At 64.4% G+C, this 14,930-nt stretch overlaps 3 protein-coding genes across 8 annotated transcripts; 2 read left to right on the top strand and 1 right to left on the bottom strand.

Moving 5' to 3' along the window:
• Positions 1–66: 66 nt before the first annotated feature.
• Positions 67–3,341, top strand: LCNL1 (lipocalin like 1). Of its 3 annotated transcripts, XM_047831401.1 has the most exons (7): positions 67–1,125; positions 1,466–1,605; positions 1,989–2,062; positions 2,149–2,259; positions 2,588–2,689; positions 2,930–2,955; positions 3,226–3,341. In XM_047831401.1, the coding sequence occupies exons 1-6, from the start codon at positions 1,027–1,029 to the stop codon at positions 2,953–2,955; spliced, it is 552 nt and encodes a 183-aa protein (XP_047687357.1). In that variant the 5' UTR covers positions 67–1,026; the 3' UTR covers positions 3,226–3,341. The 3 variants fall into 3 exon arrangements, with proteins under 3 accessions (XP_047687357.1, XP_047687356.1, XP_047687358.1); XM_047831400.1 differs by having other exon boundaries at positions 2,588–2,955; XM_047831402.1 differs by lacking the exon at positions 2,588–2,689.
• A 4,008-nt stretch (positions 3,342–7,349) lies between these two features.
• On the bottom strand, positions 7,350–12,106 carry CLIC3 (chloride intracellular channel 3). 4 transcript variants are annotated; one of them, XM_047831260.1, is made up of 6 exons: positions 12,057–12,105; positions 11,150–11,259; positions 10,941–11,066; positions 10,691–10,797; positions 10,432–10,573; positions 7,350–10,353 (listed from the first exon to the last, which is right to left on the bottom strand). In XM_047831260.1, the coding sequence occupies exons 1-6, from the start codon at positions 12,090–12,092 to the stop codon at positions 10,269–10,271; spliced, it is 606 nt and encodes a 201-aa protein (XP_047687216.1). In that variant the 5' UTR covers positions 12,093–12,105; the 3' UTR covers positions 7,350–10,268. The 4 variants fall into 4 exon arrangements, with proteins under 4 accessions (XP_047687216.1, XP_047687214.1, XP_047687215.1 ...); XM_047831258.1 differs by having other exon boundaries at positions 10,432–10,607; XM_047831259.1 differs by lacking the exon at positions 11,150–11,259 and having other exon boundaries at positions 10,691–11,066; positions 12,057–12,106.
• Positions 7,912–9,467, top strand: PAXX (PAXX non-homologous end joining factor). Its single transcript, XM_047831261.1, has 7 exons — positions 7,912–8,047; positions 8,132–8,192; positions 8,448–8,497; positions 8,578–8,768; positions 8,847–8,915; positions 9,086–9,170; positions 9,271–9,467. Exons 1-7 carry the CDS (start codon positions 7,920–7,922, stop codon positions 9,308–9,310), a joined length of 624 nt encoding a protein of 207 aa, XP_047687217.1. The 5' UTR covers positions 7,912–7,919; the 3' UTR covers positions 9,311–9,467.
• Positions 12,107–14,930: the final 2,824 nt, after the last annotated feature.

Here is a 14,930-nt window from a genome sequence, read left to right on the forward strand (position 1 = left end):
TTGACCGCACGCACCCCCCTCACTTTGGGCCTCAGTCTCCCCTTCCTGTCTGTAAAATCTCGGACCCTGGGCAAGGGCGCACTGGTGTTCGGTCCCGGTGGGAGGGCCTGGAGTCAGGACCGCTACGGAGAGGTGCCCTCACGTCCCCCACCCAGCGCAGGCCGGGCTCTGACTGCACCATGGCCCCTCCTGCTGGCCGCTTCTGGGTGGTGCCCCCTCATCGCCTACTCCCCAGGCAGGTGCCCTTGGCCCCCTCACCCCGAGCCCGGAGAGGCCTGAGGCCCAGGGGAGCTCTGTACCCGATGGGCTTTTGAAGGTATGGGATTAGAACACGGGGTACGGACCAGTGTTACCAGAGGACAGAGAGGAAGGTGGCTTCGGCGTCCATGCCCCCCACCCTGGGCTGCCCCGGAGAGTGGGCTGACCACCGGACAACCTCACGTCCTCTCTGGCTACTGTAGTGCCTCCAGTCCCCCGTTCTCCGGCCTGGGCGTCGAGAGTACACAGCCCTGCCCGTTCGCCAGACCCCGGGCGCCACAGCCGGCGCTGGGCCCCGGAGCACGGTCTCCCTGCCCGGCCTCCTGCCCCCACCTCCTGCCATCTGCCACCCCTCAGGCCCTGTCCGGAGCCCTCCTGGCAGGATCCCCTGCACCGCCCCCCCACGGGCAAACCTCAGCCTGGCCCTACAGAGGCACCGAGGGCTGTGAGGCTCAGACGGGACGGGGAGCTTCTTGGCAGCCTTCCCGGAGGAGGGGACTGGGCGGGGGGGTATGTGTGAGCAGAGAGCTGGGGGCAGACACCGCGGAAAGCCTGCCAGAACTTCTCCCCCTGCATCCAAGTACCTGCTGCCTCCCCAGCAGGAAACGCCGCCGGGCATGGGCGGGGCAGCTGGGCACAACCCCATCCGAGCCTAGCTCAGTGGGCTTGGTCCCAGGCCAGCAGACAGCCACGCCAGCGCACTTGGGGGTCATAAATGCCGGACAGGAGAGGCCACCCCAGGTCCCCTGCTGAGAACCGTCCTCCAAGATGCCACAGGCACTGCTCATCGGCTCCGTCTTTGTCCTGCTCAGGCTGTCCCTAGGCCAGGGCCAGGTCCCCATCCAGGCCAACTTCGATGCCAGCCAGGTGGGCCCCGGCAGCCCCTCCTCCTCGCGAATTACCTGCTCTGCTTCTCCATTCGGGGGGTGCATGACCCGCAGGGAGGCTGGAGGGCCAGGGGAGCCCCTGGGGATCCTCCGGTCCCGGCTCAGCTCAAGTCAGGGGGACGGGGGAGACAGCCCCCTCCACCTGCCCCATCAGCTGGGCACAGACTGGGCTGGGGAGGACAGCAGGCCTGCTCTGTGGCCTGTGGCCACCACGGCTCCCCAGAGCCTGGAACCGGGAGGAGTCACAGCTGCCCGCCCCCCACCTGGGTGAGGGTTGATAAGGACGCAGGGCCCCAGCTCTCCCCGCACCCTCCCTGCAGTTCCAGGGCACCTGGTACGTGGTCGGGGTGGCCTCAGACGACCAGGACTTCCTGAACTCCAAGGACGACACAAAGATGCCCGTGGTCTTGGTGACCCCCTTGGACAACGGTGACCTGGCCCTCAAGTTCGGGTACCCTACGTAAGTGACCCCACAAACCCCACCTCGGACTGGGCCTTAGACCTGGCCAGTGTGAGCCACTGAGAACACAGGTGTCCCTGGCACACTAGCGAGCTAGTCCCAGGCCCCAGGTGGGGTCAGGCTGCCGCAGCAGACGCCTCAGCCGTGGAGGAGCATCGTCCCCGGGGCGTGTGTGTGTCTGAAGGGGAGACCCCACGTGTCCTGGCTGTAGGGCTCCCCCAAGTACTTCACGCCTGCCCCGTGTCTCCTAGAGGGCTGCCTCACCTCTAAGCAGCGCTGGGAGGGGGCACAGGGGTGCTGGGGTGGCCTGGGCCCCGGCCCACCCCACGTGGTCAGAGTCCCCAAGCGGTGGCCTTGGGGACGCCGTGGTTCCTCCTCCCCAGGCCCGACGGCGGGTGCCAGGAGATGCTCACGACCTTCACGAAGGGGGCTGCTGACGGGCAGTTCAGCGACGCGGGTGAGGCTGGGCAGGGGCGGGGGGCTCCTGAGGGAGGCAGGGGGCGGCCCCGGGCCGAGGCAGCTCAGCGGGCCCTTCCCCCTCAGCCATGGCGCAGACTGACATCCGGGTGGTGAGCACCGACTACAAGCACTTCGCCGTGCTCTACGTGGAGACCCAGAAGGCAGGCGTCAGGAGCGTCTGGCTGCAGCTCTATGGTGGGCGTCCTGGGGGGAGGGGCTCCCAGCACCCCCGTCCCCCCACCGGTCACCAGGCGCAGGCCGCTCCTCTGGGAGCCGTGTGCCCAAGGTCCGTCTGCACTGCCGCCCACGCACACATTCCAGCAAGTTCCAGGTCCATGGCAGGCAGGACCGCTGTGTCCCTGGATCTCCTGGGGACCCCCGTGTCTGTGGTAGAGGGGTCCGGACCCCTCCCCCCACCCCCGTGCCTCCTCCCCTTGCCTCCCACCCCACCCCACCCCGCCTTCCACCACCCTCCTCCTCCCAACCCTGCCCTCTTCTGCTCACCAACCCTCCCTGCCCTCAGCCCGCGCCCCGGAGCTGTTTCCTGAAGGTGCCCAGAAAATGCAGCAGCTGGCACCCCAAGTGGGCCTAAACCCCAGCCAGGGCGCCCTGCTGCCCCAGTCCGGTGAGTGCTGTCCCCGAGCCAGCTCAGGGCTGCAGGAGACTCAGACTGGGAGCACCACTCCCCCCTGGGACAAGCACCAGACCTATCTGGGCCAGAAGAGGGCGGGCCAGTGCCCTGGCCAGTGGCCTCTCCGAAGGGGATTGCAGGCAGGGAGGCTTGGCTCCTCGGGGGCGGTTGGGGGCCTCCCCCCCTGGGGAAGGGGCCTCTGGCTGGTTCCTCAGACCCCACTCTCTCCCACAGACCAGTGTGCTGGCGCCTTCTCCTAGGTGAGTGCTCGGGCCGGCCTGGACGCCAGTCCCCACAGCATGCGGCGCCCGGTGCCCTGACACCCATGGAGACCCCTCTTAGCCAGAAGGCTGAACTGTGGGGGCCCTCCTGCCGGGAGCAGGTGGCAGGGGGGTGGGTACCATAGAATCAAGGTGGGACAGCAGACAGCAGTGGGCAGGGACAGAGGGGCCCTGGGGCTGGGCCCAGGGAGGGCAGGAGGGGGCGAGAAGACGGCGCTCACCCCACTACACCTGCCCCCTTGTTTGCAGGAAAGAGTCCTCCCGGGAGTGCCCGTTGGGGGCCATGCTGTACAGGGCCTTCCCCCAGGAGCACACCGTTTCTGTCCGCCACCCATCCCCCGCACAATAAATACTCTCCTAAAGCCCATGGCTCTGCATTTCTTGACCCTCCACGGTGGTTTCCGGGCACAGGGTGGAACCCCTCGCTAGGCCGAGCAGAGCTCTGCAGGGCTGGGCAGGCGCTTGGCCTGGAAGGAGCCGAGGCTCTGCTCCAAGGGAGGCAAGCTCATCCAGACTGACCAGGGCATCGCAGGGGCCTTCCTGCCACCCGCTCCCCCTCCCCACGCACCAGGGCACCGGCCTCAGCAGCCCAGCCCCGGGGCGGCCACCCAGAGCTCCCGCGGACACAGGGGACCTCCTGGGCCTTTGGGACCCTTCCTTCCACAGCACAGAGCAGGTATCTGGGCCGCTCCGTCCCGCACTTCCCCTGACCCAGAGCCGGAGGAAAGCAGGGTATGCGCAAAACTCTGTCCTGCCATTGTGTCTGGGTAGGATAATATCGCTGCTCTTTTTTTTTCTTCAGTTTTTTATTTTGAGAGAGAGTGCAAGTGGGGGAGGGGCAGAGAGAGGGAGGGAGAGAGAGACAGAGAGAGAGAGTCCCAAACAGGCTCCACACTGTCAGCGCAGAGCCCATCTCGGCCCCAATCTCACGTTTTGTGAGATCGTGACCTGAATCGAAACCAAGAGTCTGACGCTTAACCACCCGAGCCACCCAGGTGCCCCTGGCCGGACATTTTTAATTAAGAACACAGCCCTGTCCTGCCCAATTTGCTGCCTTGATTGGGGCCCTTCTGGGCTAGGAGGTCACCCTCTGGGGGCCCCAGACAGCCCCTCCACACCTGCACCCAACACCTGGGCACCTTGGCTGCCCCAACCCACATGCCAGCCTCTGGCCCACCTGTGGACATGGTCTTTCCCCCCCCCCCCAACCCCCCGCCCCCAGCACAACACCAGTCTGGAAGTCGAGCCCTGGGGATGGGGAAGAGTGTGTGGGAAGGCCCAGAGAGCCAGCCCCCTCCCACACGTGTGACCTGTGAGCTCACCGTCCCACCCTCTTGACAGGCAAGGTGCTGTCTGCCCACCTAGGGAGGCATCTGCTGAGAGATACTGTCTGAGCTCCAGGTGATAAGTTAGCGGATGGAGGGGTTGATTTATCTGTTGTCACTCGCCTTCCATATGGACCCAGAGAAGAAGGACGAAGGTTGTCACGGCAGCAACAAGGGTTTAAGGTGGAGACGTGGGGATGCGCTCCCCTGGCAAGCGGTGCAGGAAGCCTGGCCACCAGGCTCCGGTGGTCCTGCCCTGCCCCGCTGTTCCCCACCCCCCCCCCCCCAGGTCCCCTGGGAAGGGCCCGAGTGGGGAGATGCAGATTGCCCCCCCCCGTGGCCTTATGGACACCTTTTCCAGGGAGGGCGGCCCTCTTCTGGGGTGGGGCAGCCCCATAGGACCCCTCAGGAACCCAGAAGGGCTGTGCCCCCTGCACCAACTAGGGGCTCATGTCGTCCTGCACCACCCGCTCAGACCACACGGGGGCAGTCCTCAGCCAGTTCCCCGCCCCGAAGCCACGGAATTCGTCCGCTGGATCAGCTCGTTCCCTGCTGGGCTCCCAACCGCCCCCAGGGGGTCTCATCGCCCCAACAGGAAAAGCCAAAGTCCTTAGCTGGCCAAGAAGGCCCTCCCTGGGGCGCCTGGGTGGCTCAGACGGTTGGGCATCCGCCTTTTGATTTCAGCTCAGGTCATGATCTCATGGTCCCTGAGTTAGAGTCCTGCATCAGGTTCTGTGCTGGCAGCACGGAACCTGCTTGGGATTCTGTCTCCCTCTCTGTCTCTCCCCTGCTCACTCTCTCTCTCTCTCTCAAAATAAATAAAAGTTAAAAAAAATTTTTTTAACTTGAAAAAGAAGAAGGCCCTCCCGATCCACCCAGCTCTGACCCCATCCCCTCCCATCTTTGCTTCTGACCACCCTGAACATGCTGGCCCCACGCCTGCCTCAGAGCACAGCTGCCCCGGCCAGGAACGCTCCTCTCCCAGCTCTCAGGCTTCAGCCCTGCATGCCCTGGCGCCCAGATATCCACACGTACCCGCACCCACATTAGAGAAGATTGCTCCCTGCAGGAAGATGGGCTGGTAAGTTACATTTTCTAGACCCTTGTGTCTAAAATGAAAACAGATCTTTCGGTTTTCTTACTATGTTTTGAACTCCTCGGCTCAGGTCTTGTATTGGTTTCCTGTGGCCGCTGTAGCCAATTATCACAAACTTGGTGGCTTAAAACGTAACATTTACCACCTCACAGTTCTGGAGGCCCAAAGTCCAAAATCTGTGCCCCTGGGCGGAAATCACCGTGTTGTCAGGGCCGCGTTCCCTCCAGAGGCTTTAGTCTCCTCTTAGTGAAATCTCTTTCCGCCTCTCTCTAAGGACATCTATGACAGCATTTGGATAATCCAGGAAAATCTCCCCATCTCAAGATCCGTAACCACATTGGCAAAAAACCCTCTTCCACACAAGCTGCCATTGACCGTTGCCAGTAACTTTGGGGGACTCCGTTGAGTGTGCCGCATTCTCCCTGGAAACATCCCCCCAGGCCCCCGGCACTGTGCCCAGAGGAAGGAATGTTTAAGGGGGTCCTGGGGGCTGGTGGCCCCACACTCCCATTGCCACACCTGACCCTCCTCCGGAGTCTTGGGTACACAGTACACTTCAGCATCCCCTTCAGACACAGACATGTCGCGGAGTTCCTACAGCAAAGGAGTGGCCCCCAGGCTCTCTCCAAACCTGCTTCAGCCCAGCGACCTTGGGGAAGGGCGTGCCCACATCACCCACGGACAGGGGCACCTGTGAGCTCTACCCCCTCACCTCACCCCTGTCCACCTCCACTCTGAGCAACCCCTCTCCCCCCCTCCAGCCTCAGTCAGCTCTGCCCTGAGGGATTCTCAGCAGCCCTCTGCTGCTCTCCCTGCACCGTGCAGCCCTCAGCTGTTTCTCCTCCTGGCACTCAATGTGGGCCTTCTATAAATAAATCAGTTGTGCCCCTCCCCACTCCGCCCCTGCTTAAGCCCTCCAGCAGCCCCCCACCCTGCATTCTCTCATTCACAATACCTACTGAATGCCGTGTTTAAGCCCTGAAGACGAGGCTAGTGAAACAGACGTGAAGTGAAGTCCTCCCCCTCCTCGGACCTCTGGGGGAACCACCGTAAACAGGATGAAAAATGCATTAGTTCCCTCCTGCTGATAACAGATTACCCCCCAATTCCCTGGCTGGAAACAAGAAGCATGTATTACCCCCCATTTCTGAGGGTCAGGAATCTGGTCCTGGGTGATCTAGGGCCTCTGGCACAAGAGTTCCCACAAGGCCGTGGTCAAGCCACAGGCCAGGGCTGCGTTCTCCCCAGAAGGTTCGGCCAGGAGGGGGTCTGCATGCCAGCCCTTCACTAGTTGTTGCCAAGCCTTGGTCCTGTGCCACGTGTGGTGGTGAGCGAGTCAAGGAGAAAGAATGGGCAGCCCATCGCTCCAGTCTCCTGGCCAGGGGCAAGTTACTCGACCGGACCACGATGGGGCAGAGACACAGGAGGCCGGCCCGGTTGGGGCCGTCTCACAGTCTGCTGCACAGTAAGTGGCCAGAGGTACTTTATCTAGTGACAGGGCTGGAAAGCAAGTACACAAAACAGGAGAGAGGACTGGAGGTCGTGGGCAGGCTGTGACACTTTTTGTCAGGTGACTGAGGAAGACTGAGAAGCTGGCACTTCACCGAAGCCCCAAAGGAAGCATGTGAGTCTGAGGGGACCAAGGGGATGGTAAGGGAGGGTCACCGAGGCTGTCACCCAGGGGACCATAAGGGAGGGTCAGGCTGGGCCGTAGGAGGCACAGGGTGGGGGCGGGGAGGGGCAGGATAACATCAGCAGCGCGGCCTCAGCCCTCCCCACGACTGCCCTGTGGTCACCCTGACCCTCTGGCGAGGCCTTGAGCAGAATCGTTCTGTGCCTTCCTCTGGCGTCTGCAGTGGCTGCTCCTCTGCCTGGGATCCCCCATTCTGGCGCGTCACCATCATCCCTCGATTCCCCGGGGTCACAGCTCCGACCGCACGTGGACTACCCGAGAGTTTCATGTTTCGTTTATTATCTGTCCAATCCATTAGATCTCACAAGCTCCAGGCGACCAGAGACCTTGTCTGTGAAGCAAAGTGCTCAAGGCTAGGACAACGGGAGGCACAAAGGAGGGGATGATGGATGGATGAGTGCCGGGAGCCTCGTGCGCTGGCCGCCACACTTTATTCACGGTCGTATTCCGACCTGCTGCGGTTCGGCGTTAGGAAAGTTTGCGCGTCTAAAGACCACGTGAGACAGTATCTCGGGAAGGGCGACGGCAGGTGCGGAAGGCAGGACGAGGCCGCTGGGACCAGCAGGGGGCGAAGCGGCGGGGGAGGGAACCTCCGCGCGGACGCGGGAACCGCACCCGGAACAGGCCCGCCCGGGGGACCCCGCCCGCCGGAGACCGAGCCCCGCCCCTCCAGCCCGCCCCCAGGCCCCGCCGCCGGCGCGAAGGGCCTGGGTCTTCGGGGCGGGACCTGGGCCGTAAGCCCCGCCCCCGGCTCCGGAGCCGTCCTCCCGCGCAGGCGCCCTGGGGCCCGCAGCCTCCCGGGTGGTGTCCCTGCCGCGGCCGCGGTGCTATGGTGCCGCCGCCGCCTCTGTCGCCGCCTCTCTGCACGCTGCCGCCGGGGCCCGGGCCCCCGCGCTTCGTGTGCTATTGCGAGGGGGAGGGAAGCGAGGACGGAGGCCGCGGCGGCTTCAACCTCTAGTAAGTGGCTGGCGAGGAGCGCGGGGCGCTGGGGGCACCGACAGTTCTGCGGGCCGTTCCGCCTGACAGCCCCTCCCCCCACAGTGTGACGGACGCCGCGGAACTCTGGAGCACCTGCTTCACGGCGGACAGCCTGGAGGCCCTCGTGGGTATCGGGGCTCCCGGGCAGGCCTGGAAGCCCCCGGCACTCCGTACCTGCAGTGCGGACCACCTCTGGGATCGCAGGGGGCGGTCTGGGATCCCGCGGTAGGGGTGGGTTGGGGGGGTCTGGACACCCTTCCCCCAGCTTTGTAACTGTAGCCCTAAGATTGGCCCGGGGTCATGGGGGGCCCTCCGTCAGGCAGCTTTGGGGTGGTTCCAGAGTCTTGGGCAGCTGGTGACCAGCCCCTGTGCCCTGCAGAAAGCCCGTTTGGGCCTGAGTGCGGCTGAGGAGATCACCCCCCGGTTCAGGTGAGTCGCTGAGCGGGGAAGGAAGGGTGGGTGTGGAACTGGGGGTCTGGACACCGCACTCAGCACACCTCCTTTCCTAGGGCAGCCTGTGAGCAGCAAGCTGTGACTTTCGCCCTGCGGGAGGATGGAGCATCCCTAACCCTTTCCGGGGGGCCCTGGGCCCTGGATTTTGAGCTCTCCAAGGTGCCGGGCCCAGAGGCAGCCTCCAGGTTGCAGGCACTGACACTGGGTCTGGCAGAGCAAGTGTGCAACTTGAAGAGGCAGCTGGCAGGTGGGGTGGGGAGCAGGTACCCCGAATCTTCACTAGGGTCCCCCTGCTCGTGCCTCCATTCCTGGCTTTCTTCCCCAGGCCTGCAGGTGACAGCCACCAGCCCCAAAAAGAGCCCTTGTCTGGCAGGGCCTCAGTTCTTCTTACCAGGTAAGGCCTGTCACCTGGGACTTCGGTGGGGGCTGTGCTCCTCCTCCCTCTGTGACTCCCCTTCCCCAGAACAAGAGTCAGGCCCCAGAGACAGCATGTGCACGGAGAGGGGGCTGTGGCTCTGGAATTCTCCCGACTCAGGAAGCCCCGTCCCGTCCTGTTGCCCTCAGACCCGGACCCTCAGAGAGGTGGCCCTGGACTTGGGGTCAGGAGGCGGTGTCCAGGAGAGTCCCTCATCAACCCTGGCTTCAAGAGGTACTCACCCCCTGCCCCTCCCTCCTGTGCCCCTGGCCCAGCCCTGGACCCCTGCCCCTCCCTCCGTAAAACCATACTGTCTCTTCCTCTTCTCTCCCAGTAAGAAACCAGCCAGTGGTGTAGACTTTGACAGCCCCTGAAGGCGCAGCACCAAGTGTGACCCTGCCGGGAGTCTGCTCATGCGGTGGGGACAGCCCCTGAGACCCCACAGCCCGTCCTGCTGCCAGAGGGGAACAAACCTGCTCCTCGGACCCCTTCCCCATTAAATAAATGGCTTCCTCAGGTGGAGGAAACGGCCATGCTCTGGCTCCTGGGGTCTGGCCGGGGGAGAGGGATCAGGGGTCTCCCCGGGCCTGTGATCTGGCTCGGGCCGCAGTGTGTAAGCAGATGGGCCAGCTTCCGCACCGCCTGGGGGGTGGGGGTGGGGGGAGCACCACTCTCTACAGGCTCACCCAGCTGCCCCTGCCCGGTTCTCGACGGAGCGGAGAGGGGCTGCAAGGCAGGTCAGGGCTCCTCAAGGTTGGACCTCTGTTGCCGGCCCCTCCACTCCACACACTTCACTCTTCCAGACCTCACCCAACAGGCACAGCCACCAGTGTCCCACACCGAGGACACTGTAGGTCATGTGGAAGCTGGAGGGTGGTGGCCTGCCGCCTGGGGCTGGGCTGAGGAATGTGGGCCGGCCCCACCCACCGACCTGGAGCCTCTAGGTGCCCAGTCTGGGCTCTGGTTCCCACCCTCCTTGGCCATCCTGCAGCCCCACCCTGGCCTGACTGGTTTGGGAGCCCGATCTAGTCCCCACCCCACCCCCGACAGGGTGAGTGGAGCAGAGCCACCCACTGGGTTCTCTGCCCATCATTCCAGGCTGTCGTGGGGACGGAGTGTTCCATGGTGGGGGTTCTGGGGGTGGCAGAAGTCAAGGGCCTTCTGGTCCCTCGGGTGTCAGGGCATGCTTGCTGGGGCGGAGATGCGTTTATGGGGCTGTAGAAGAGGGGGCAGGGGGTGGCGGTAGAGGGGGCGGCGGCTAGCGGGGGCGCACCGCCGTCCGGTAAGCCGCTAGGATCTCCGCGCTGTGTGGACACGTGTACTTGAACTCCTTCACCTGCAGCGCGCTGTCCAGGTAGCGGCGGACGCCGCGCAGCTCGGCGGGTATGGGCGCCCCGCGGAAGTGCGCGCACACCGTCTGTGGGCGAGGGGCGTGGCGCCGTCAGGGCCTTGTGGGGGGCGCCCCCCGCGCTCCGCGCCCCGGCCCGGCACTCACGTCCACGATGTGCAACTTGGGCAGCAGCCTGCAGTCAGCCAGCGTGAGCTGGTCGCCGTCCAGGAAGCGGCGGCGCGACTCGCCAAGCTGCGGTTCCCGCACCAGCTCGTGCTCCAGCGGCGCGCGCAGGTAGCTGTCCAGCCTGGTGAGGGCGCGCAGCAGCAGCTGGTACAGGGCTGGGGTGGGGGGTGGGGGGGCGCGGTGAGGCCCGGCCTGGGCCAGCTCCCCCCACCCTCGCCGCGCTCCTGACCCTCCTCACCGTCGTCCTGCGTGGGCACTGGGTTCTTGATGAACGCGGAGAACCTGTGAAAGACGTCGTTGCCCGCCGTGGCGGACTCCCGGTAGCGGGGCGCCAGGCTGGGGAATCTGCGGGGAAGCAGGGGATCTGTGGTCAGACCCTTGAGCCGGGCCCTCTTCCCTGCGGGGACCCTCAGCAGCCTTCCCGGGCTCTGTCCTGGGAGCACCCTCCCTGGGCGCCCCATCATCGCCCCTCCAGGCCGGGCCCTCACTCGGGGGGCCCCAGCGTCTCCTCCAGAAACTCCTCGATCTGCAGTGTATCTGTTTTGGTGTCGCCATCGTGGAGAAGGATGGGCAGCTGCGAGCCGGGAGCGAAGTCCTTAAGCACATCCGGGGACCTGTGGGCATGAGGCAGGTGGGGAGGCTGCTGGTCAGAAGGGCCAGGGACCAGGCAGCGGTCCCGTGGGGGCAAGGGGCTCACCTGCGGATGTCCACGGTGGTGAGGGTGAAGGGCACGCCCTTGAGGAGCAGGACCATGAAGAGCCGCTGACAGGAAGGGCAGTGTCCCACGCTCTCACCATCCTCGCTTGCCTGGGGCGCATGGAGTAGAGGGTGCCAGGGAAGAGAGCAGACCTAAGAATCCCACCAAAGGGGACCCTGCCTCCCAGGGCCAAGAGCCTGGAATGATCCCGGGCTCCAGCTTGGTTGGGTATGACCTCGACACGTGAGAGCCCTTGGCGTGGTCCCTGGGAGCTGGGGAGGGGCACAGGGACGTGGGGCTGGGACCCTAGCTCTGGAGCCTGGCCCCTTGACCCTTATCCTCAGAGCCTGGGCAGAGGCCAGGCTGCTGGTCTCCAGGCCCCACAGGCGGGTCACAGGGTGGGGTGGGCCGAGTGAGCTGTTTTCTGAGTGATTCACCCTGCCGGACTGGACACTGGGTGCCAGCACACTCATTGTCCCACCTCCCACGGTGGGGAGGAGGCCAGGGCCTCGCAGCCCTGCACAGGGACCCCAGATCTGGGCAGCGATGTGACCGCCCACGGGGCTGCCTGGCCCAGCCCCCACCTGCCTCACTGACCTCAAGCTCCACGTAGGCCTTGGCCTCCAGCTGCCTGCTTGTCGCGTCCCCACCGAGGGGCTTTTCCCCCAGGAGGGCTGGGCTGGGTCCAGGAGCCAGGGCTGGGAGTCAGCACCCCACGCCCTTGGGGACAGCTCACTGGGCCCTTCCCCGGTCCTGCTCCCTCTTTGCTCAGCCTCTGCAGGGCTGCCCGAGCCCACCAGAGGAAAGGACACAGATGCTGCCTTGGAGACCCACCGCCCGCCCTAGAGAGCCCCGGAGCCCCGCACAGCACACTCCTCCCCAGACCTCCCTCCCAGCCCAGCGGCACCTTAACAAACAGCTGGAGCTTAGCCGTCTCTGCCATGGCGAGGAGCTGTGGTGGCCGAGGCAGGGTGGGGATCTGGAGAGCCCTTTAAGGCTCCCGGGGTGCCCCGCCCTCCCGGGCCCAGGGCCCGCCCTGACAAGCCACCTACGCAGGTGGACGAGGCTGTCGGGGCTGTCGGGGCACCGTGTCCAAGCATGAGGGTGTGACTGTGGGGGCACTGCGTGCTCGGGGCTGGCGGGGCTGGGGACCTGAGCACCCCAGGGTGGGTGTGGGATGGGGGCGGACAATGGTGGATGTGGAGGCGGGGAGAGAAGGGTGCCAGCCCGGGGAGAAGGCAGCTCTAGATCGGGACCTGCCACCGACCCCCCAGCCCTGCAGTGCACACCCCGTTATCTGCCGGGGGTCCCCAGCCCAGAAAGCCGGGGGGTGGGGAGGAGAAATGAACAGCCTGGCCCCAGCCTCAGTTTCCCTAGCTGCCTACCAGGGCGTTACCAGAGCATTAAGCCTCCTCCTTGGAAGGGACGCCCTGGACACCACTGTGCTCCGTCTGGCAGAGCCCCACCCCCAGGCCCGCCCACATTCCAGAACCGCTGCCCGCCTGCTCAGGTAGCTCTTCTCTGCCAACCCCGCACCCCTGCGCTTCGCAATCGGTTTCACGCAGGCTTCTTTCCTTCTCAACCTTTAAAAAGAAGCACCAGGAGAAGGGTGGGAAGCCGCAACCTCCTGACCTGTGCTGCCGCCCGCCCCGCCCTTGGCTGGAACAAAAACACTAGGGGACGTTGTGCATACAGCACCCCCCCCCCCCCCGACCTGCACCGCCCCCGTCAGGGTGGCCGGCGCCCCCATGGCCTCCTTCCCCAGGGCCTCCAGCCGGCCGGCCCCTTCTGGGACCCCACGCCGTCCAGGACCCCCGGACGCAGCCCGGGTGCGGGCCTGACACTGGGGCTGGGCCCTGGCTCCCCGCCGGGGCTGGGCTTCCAGTCCGAGCACCGGTGTTTCAGCTGCTCCTCCGCGTGGTGGGGGTGGGGGCAGGGCTGGGCCTGCTCACTTCCTGCCTCGATGCCGCACAAAGGCCCCCCACACCTGCACCCGTTCGCCAGATGTCCCGTGCGGATTTCCGCGCCTGTGAAAATACCCTCACACGTCCGTAGGACAAACGGTGAGCTGGACGAAGGACCCGGCGGTGCAGAAACAAGGAAACGCACGCACCCCAGCGGGAAGTGGGGGGAGGCGTGAAACTTCACGCTGCTGTGAAGAAGCACACATCCGCGGCTGCGGTGAGCAGAAACGCGGTAACCACGTTCTCGGCGTCGCTCCGGATGCCCTGTCGGCCGGCAAAACGGGGCATCAGCCCACAGGTGTCCTGGTACACACGAGGGACGTGTAGACAGATCCCGGCCGTCCCCCTGATGCAAGCCCCCTTTCCGTGGGAGAGTCCTGGTTTGCTCACAGGAGAGGACAGAGGGGGGGCCCGGAGGTTTGGTGGTTTTATGGCTGAACTGGCCCCGGGTCACGGTGGCAGTCCTAGCCCCCAGCACCTCAGAATGTGACCTGACTAGGAGACAGACTTTTTGCAGAGATCAAAGTAAAGGTCATCGGGGGGGGGGGGGGGGTCCTACCGCAATACGACTGTCCTTGTGCACGGGGGAGATTTGGACACAGACCCCCATGGACGGGGCGCCACACGAACGAAGGTGGAGGCAGAGGGCAGGGCCGTGCTTCTCCAAGCCGAGGAACACGGAGCCTTGCCGGAAAACCACCGGCAGCTGGGGCGCGGCTCCGGGGAGCTGGGGCCAGACCCTCGCCCACAGCCGCAGAAGGAGCCAGCCCTGCCCGCACAGTGATCTTGGACTTCCGGCCTCCAGACCGTGGGGGGGTAGATCTCTGTGGCTTCCAGCGGTGATTCACGGCTCTAGCAAAGACCAGCGAGAGAAGCCCCGCAAACTGAAAAGCACTACATAGCAGTCACTGCGAGTCTGTGCCCTGAGCTTTCGGAAAAAGCCACGAGGACGTCCTCCGACTTTTGAATTTTCTACCACGATTTCCTAGTAAATGTTTTTAAATAAATGAGACCAGAAGCTCACGGTCACCAGCCCTAACTGACCCATGACCTACTGGGCGTTGAATAAACCTCCCTGACAGTGCCCCGGCCACATCCACAGAGCAGCCCCTGGAGGGGCCCGGGGGCCTGCTGTCCTCATCTTTTCACATCCTTCCTGGGGACGGTTCTCGGCCCACAGTCCCAGGACGTGACACATTAGAAACATTTCTCTCCTGAGCCCTGTCTGTGGGCCCTTCCTGGTGACATTTTAACAGACTTGTTGGGGGCACTATGGGGTGGGGGGAGGACTGGGGGGCACTGGGATCTGAGCAGGAGCTCTGCCCCCTGAGAGAGCCAAGGAGCAGGGGGCACAGCCAGAGTCCAGATGGGGGTTCCAAAACCCATTTCCCCCCAAAGAAGCGGGGCTCCTTGGAAAATTGCTGAATCCAGACATGGGTCAGGGAGGTAACGAGCAGGCCTGGAAATTGTAACAGAAAAGAAGTGCTCCAAAAAATGTCCAGGGCAAGTCAAAAGGACACAGAAGCCACCACGAAGGGGTTCCCACCGGCCACATCTGGGGCAGTTTGAGCATAAGAAAGATGGCAATAGAATCGTACACTTATAAGTGGCTAAGACAGTAAATACTATGTACATTGAAAATATTAGCGGGGCACCTGGGTGGCTCAGTCGGTTGAGTGTCCGACTCTTGAGTTTGGCTCTAGTCATGACGTTCGAGCTCCGTTGTCGGGCTCTGTGCTCACAGCATGGAGCCTGCTTGGGAGTCTCTCTCTCCCTCTCTCTCTCCTTCTGTCCCTCTCCTGTGTGACTCTGTCTTT

The sequence above is a fragment of the Prionailurus viverrinus genome, chromosome D4 (genome assembly GCF_022837055.1).
Source record: "Prionailurus viverrinus isolate Anna chromosome D4, UM_Priviv_1.0, whole genome shotgun sequence".
Classification (NCBI taxonomy): Eukaryota; Metazoa; Chordata; class Mammalia; order Carnivora; family Felidae; genus Prionailurus; species Prionailurus viverrinus.